At 47.1% G+C, this 6,000-nt stretch overlaps 1 protein-coding gene across 1 annotated transcript in view; it reads right to left on the bottom strand.

Annotated features, from left to right (window-relative positions):
- Positions 1-3,128: 3,128 nt before the first annotated feature.
- LOC139536497 (V-type proton ATPase subunit S1-like protein) overlaps positions 3,129-6,000 on the bottom strand; it is a gene marked incomplete at its 5' end in the record, with an annotated part of 159,742 nt that continues 156,870 nt past the window's right edge. Inside the window, 5 exons of the mRNA XM_071337050.1 lie at positions 3,129-3,480; positions 3,976-4,219; positions 4,472-4,522; positions 4,646-4,887; positions 5,752-5,840. Coding sequence (XP_071193151.1) covers positions 3,217-3,480; positions 3,976-4,219; positions 4,472-4,522; positions 4,646-4,887; positions 5,752-5,840 — 890 coding nt within the window. The remainder of the gene's footprint in view (positions 3,481-3,975; positions 4,220-4,471; positions 4,523-4,645; positions 4,888-5,751; positions 5,841-6,000) is intronic.

Raw genomic sequence — 6,000 nt, 5'->3', positions numbered from 1 at the left:
AATTTCTTTGGGGGGGGGCTTAAAGGGAGAGTGGCGAAGTCAGGTAGGAAACCTGCGCCTACTCCCTGTAATTACCGTGGAGAGCGAGAGTACGGGCAGACACCGTGTTACGCAGTAGAGCGCACGGTGTCTCCTGTACGTGTGCATAGCCCGGTGCGGGTTATTCCACCTCCCCGCACTGGCAGGGCTAGATTGAGTATTGAGCCGGATGTCATGAAGCCGGCCCTACATATCTGGCCACCAGTGCGTCTCCTCGGGCCGGTTTACATGGCACCAGCCTTACGCATGGTGTCCCGGTTCGCCTACATAGCCCGGTGCGGGTTATTCCACCTCCCCGCACTGGTCGGGCAACGGGGAGCATTCAACCAGGTAAGGTTGGTCAGGCTCAATGCTCAAGGGAGCCAATACGCCTGCACGGTCCGGTATTTCCGGCGCCACCTCCCCGCCCCAGTTCAGTGCCACCAGTGCCTACACCACGTAACAGGCTTCCAGTGTGTCTCCAGAGCCCTGTTCCTCCTCCACGCACTCGTCCTATGGTGCGTGTCTCCAGCCCGGTACCACCAGTTCCGGCCCCACGCACTAGGCCTAATGTGCGTTCCCAGGGTCCAGTATGCCCTGTTCCTGCTCCCCGCACTAGCCCTGAGATGCGTGTCCCCAGCCCGGTGCCACCAGTCCCGGCACCACGCACCAGGCCTACAGTGCGCCTCAGCCGGCAGGAGTCTGCCGTCTGCACAGCGATGACTGAACTGCTCGTCTCCCCAGCGCCATCTGAGCCATCCGTCTCCCCAGCGCCATCTGAGCCATCCGTCTCCCCAGCGCCATCTGAGCCATCCGTCTGCAATGAGCCTGCAAAGCCGCCCGTCTGCCATGAGCCTGCAAAGCCGCCCGTCTGCCATGAGCCCACTGAGCCGTCCGCCAGACAGGAGCCGCTAGAGCCGTCCGCCAGACAGGAGCCGCTAGAGCCGCCAGCCAGACAGGAGCCGCTAGAGCCGTCCGTCAGACAGGATCTGCCAGAGCCGCCAACCAGACAGGATCTGCCAGAGCCGCCAACCAGACAGGATCTGCCAGAGCCGCCAACCAGACAGGAGCAGCCAGATCAGTCAGCCAGCCATGAGCAGCCAGATCCGTCAGCTAGCCATGAGCAGCCAGATCCGTCAGCTAGCCATGAGCAGCCAGATCCGTCAGCTAGCCATGAGCAGCCAGATCCGTCAGCTAGCCATGAGCAGCCAGATCCGTCAGCCAGCCATGGGCCATCCCTCAGTCCGGAGCTGCAGTCCTTCAGTCCGGAGCTGCAGTCCCTCAGTCCGGAGCTGCCATTCTTCAGTCCGGAGCTGCCCCTTATCCTGGTGCTGCCCCTTACCCTGGTGCTGCCCCTTACCCTGGTGCTGCCCCTTACCCTGGTACTGCCCCTGACCCTGGTACTGTCCCTGACCCTAGTACTGCCCCTGACCCTGGTACTGCCTCTTACCCTGGTACTGCCCCTTAGTCCGGAACTGCCCCTGAATGCAATGGGGTTAAGGTGGAGGGGGGTCGTTTGGAGGAAGCCTAGGAGGTGTTTAGGTACTGTGGTGACGTGGGGACCGCGACCAGAGCCGGAGCCGCCACCGTGGATGGAAGCCCACCCAGACCCTCCCCTAGACTGTGTATGGTGCGCCCGGAGTTCGCGCCTCAAGGGGGGGGTTATGTCACGCCCTGGCCTTATTATTCTTTGTTTTCTTGATTATTTTAGTTAGGTCAGGGTGTGACATGGGGAATGTTTATGTTTTGTTGGTTTTGGGTGTTTATTTGGTAAAGGGGTTATGGGGTGTAGTAGATGGTTTTGTGTTGAGTGTATATGTCTAGCGTTGTCTATGTTGGTTAGTTATCTAGGAGAGTCTATGGTTACCTGAATGAGTTCCCAATTAGAGACAGCTGATTTCGGTTGTCTCTGATTGGGAGCCTTATTTAGGGTAGCCATAGGCTCTCATTGGTTGTGGGTAATTGTCTATGTCTGAACGTTTGTAGCATGTGTGTGTGCACTACGTTTATTAGCTTCACGGTCGTTTATTTGTTTTGTTAGTTTGTAAGTGTTTTGTTTCGTTTTGCCTTCTTCTATAATAAAAGGAAGATGGCTTATTTTCCACATGCTGCGTTTTGGTCCGTCTCTCCTCCACACGATCGTGACAGATATTGATAAAAAATGGCTGCATTGGACCTTTAAACTTTCACACTAATCTTCCATTTTTATAGATTGCAATGGACACCTTTGAGCCAACTTGGGTTTATTTTGTCCAAACACATAGCCTACAGATAAATGAAACGTACATAACAATAGGTTCTTAGAAAATGTTTACAATTTTGCTCATCAGAGTAGGGTACTGTTGTATGCAAATGTATTTTCTAGCCACAGGCATGATGCATATCACAGTAAATTGTTGATGTGGTTCTGGCAATTGATTTAATGAACTGCTTTTTAAATAGTTCAATGACTATATAATGTTTTAACTGGAAAACTATTGAAGACCCACCTTGTAAGAAGAATATACATTTGAGAAATTAAAAACACTAAATAAAATTTACAAAACCAGAATTCACATACAGTATTATTTTCACAAAAGCTCGCAATAAGACAAGTTCTTGAAAACACATCCTCTGCAGGTCTGAAACATCAGAATGTCACCAATTGCCAACATATCCAACAAAGATGAATTAATTACATAATAATATATACTGCATACCCTTTACAGTATGTACCGTTTAGGGTATGGATATTAAAATTAAACTTCTTTATCCAATATACCAGCATTTATAGTACTGACAAGGATCTAAATAAATAGTTTTTTGTGCTTTTATCAGTTTGAATTTCATTCAAGAGTACATCATTATTAGTTTATTTTTCACTTGCAATGCCAGATAAGTGGTTAATGTCCCAGGATTAGTGTCCTCCGAAGTTGTTTCCAAATCCACCAGATGATGCTGAGCCGCAAAGTATTGGATCTACCGGGCTTGGACAACCACTGCCTGAGCCCAGCAATGCCAGAGTGGACAACCATATCAAGTCCAGGCAACATGACCATGTCCTTCAGTATGGGAGGTTGCTTTATATCTAGAGTTGAGTCAGTCAATCAGTCAGTCTGCCAGCCACCAGGGGTCTCAGTCAGAGCCCCTGCACAGTCACTCAGAAACGGTCTATACTCCTAGTGGTGGAGACTGAGGTGGATCCTGGGAAACAGAGTCCTACAGGCTGTTTTTCTCAGTGGCGGTGGAGCCGGTGGCATCGGTGCATTCTGCAGTCTCTGAGCTGCGAGGGAAGTAGACAGTAGTCTTGTGCTCTTCGTAGGTGTCGATGTGTTTGAGGTGCACCACCATGTGCAGAGCGTAGGCCAGGACCAGGAGGAGGATGAGAGAGGTGATCAGACCCATAAGGATTGCCGGAGTGAAGAACGTAGCGCAGTCGCTGGCTGAGGCAAACTTGTTGGACAGCACGTTGAACGATTGTAACTGTCGGGCAAAGAGAAATATATAGGTGAGATCTTCAAGTAAAGTAAACATTGCAAAGATTACATACATAACACATAAAGGTTATTACATAAAAACTATTCTTGTGGATTTCTATATCATGTAACTCTTTAAAAAAATAAACATGAATATGTCTGGGTTCATACACAAGCACAATAAAATACAATACGTTAACAATGTAGTGTAACGGTATAACAATAGTTCCACCTGGTGGTATGACTAGAAACTGTCCTGTATTATGGAGAGTTTAATAAAGCCACACACAAGTTGGAGTCCTGTTTACCGATCATTCATTATTATTTCACAGCAATTTGAACAAATCATGGTTTTAACAAACAGCACAAGTCATCCATTACATTTCAACAGGAGTAGCTACAGAGGTTCCAACATAACCATTAGAACGTGCTCCTCTATCAGAACATCCCTCCCCTCCTGCCATAAAATGTTGCCTTCCCGCGAAAAACAATGCATGCCAACCTGGAAGTCTGTGAAGGTGATGTGCCAGTTTGCAGAGTTGTCTGTGATGGAGCTTGGTACAAGCAGCGTGTCGTACTTCTGCAGACTGCTGACGTGTTGACAGTGGTAGGAGTAGGTACTAGGAGCGTACACGTCGCTGGCATTGAACGTAGCCTCGTGGGTCCAGTTGTAGTGGATGTGTACGCTGTCCAGAGTAAACCAGTTCTGCCCTGCCGACTCATAGAATGTGTTGGACATCTGTAGCCTGTCGGAACAGTTCATGCATTGATTATACATTTACATTTTAGTCATTTAGCAGATGCTCCTGTCAAGAAAGACACAGTTAGTGTACAGTACACAGAATATATAAATATCAAGTATCACAACCAAACTGTAACACACACGATATACTTCAGACCAACATGTGACCTGCCAGGAAAACCCTGGGCCGATCTATAATTTTTACAATGGTCTTTCAAGCCTAAATTTGGCTGTAAAAATTAATGAAGAAGCAAACCTTATGGCAAGTCCTCTCAAGTCCTCCACATCTCCAAAACGTAGTACTAGCCTGGTGGGAAAACACATTCAATAGCACTGTCATTACTTCACCCTTCAAAATATCAGGAGAGCGAGGAAGAGTCATGTGTCTTGAACTGCGGCAGGAATATCTACAGCCGCTGAGCAGACTTACGTAGCTTTATCTTTGCTGCACATGGAGCCTTTGGTGTCAACCGGTGCATCGGGGCCGAAGGCCTTCTCTGTGAGATCCACTAAAGTGCTGTTCCTGAACCTTATAGCAATCTTCCTGGCCCTAAACAGGATACATGTTTTTCCATTGTAAACCACGCTCAGAGGAGAGTAAGGAAGAGTGCTCGATGTCTGCAGTAGCCTCCTTTTGGTTCTGTGTGGGGAGTCCAGCTGCCTCCCATAAAGCTGATGGCGGGAAAGAGAGGATGAAACAGGATGGGTTGAAAGAGGGAGAGAGGGAAAAGAAGAGAAGGAGAAGGGGAGAGAGAAATAGATAAAATGGTGGCTCATTGATTGACAACTAACAGTATTCTGAAGTACTATTACAGATTGCTTTTCATCTCATTGTGGGGGCTGCAGGGGGCGTTCATTGACCAATAAGACATTGTGTAAGGGTGCTGTTGTTAGGAATAATCTAATCTGTTTATTCATTTCCTTGATGACAATATATCTAATGGTTTACCTCACTGAGATTATGCCTTCTGTCTGGGATTAATATCAAATGGCTGGGAATAAAACCTATTCCCAATGTACAAGGTCCTATTGGATAACTAAAAACTTCTGTCTGGTGTAGTCACGCACACAGTAGTCTACACTGACTATACCAAACATTCGGAACACCTTCCAAATATTGAGTAGCAAATCTTTTGTCTTGCCCATTCACAATCTGAATGGTACATATACACAATCCATGTCTCAATTGTCTCAATGCTGAAAAAATTATTCTCCTTCCCTACATCTACACTGATTGAAGTGGATTTAACAAGTGACAATAAGGGATCATAGCTTCCACCTGGATTCACTTGGTCAGTCTATGTCATGGAAAGAGTAGGTGTACATAATGTTTTGTACACTCAGTGTATTTCTCCTTTCTGCTGAAGTGTGCACTCGTTCACTAAACTTTCCGTAAATATAAAAGCATTGGATTGATGGAGGCATGGGCTAGTGGGAGGTTCCACCAAATTTCTTCTACCAGTCATTTCCTTTCAAGTCAGTGAAGTGAACAAGTGCACACTTTGAGAGTAAGGAAAGATAATTGGGACATAGTACCTGCAGCACTCTTCTGAGAGGGTGCTCCACCGCAAGCAAAGAGCTGTCCCCATCGGAAGCTGCACTGTGGCTCTGGGAAGCCAATCCATCTGTTTACAAGGAGAGAAAGAGAAATATAATTCAATTAAAAAGATGACTGCGTATTAACAATGTCAATACAGCGTTGTTACGGGAGTTATTACAGTGTTACTACTACACAGGTACACGAGCAACGTGAAGTGTTATCAGTGAATTTAGTGTATTTTTTTA

Source organism: Salvelinus alpinus, chromosome 12 (assembly GCF_045679555.1).
Source record: "Salvelinus alpinus chromosome 12, SLU_Salpinus.1, whole genome shotgun sequence".
Lineage (NCBI taxonomy): Eukaryota > Metazoa > Chordata > Actinopteri > Salmoniformes > Salmonidae > Salvelinus > Salvelinus alpinus.
This window is presented reverse-complemented; position numbering and strand designations above follow the sequence as displayed.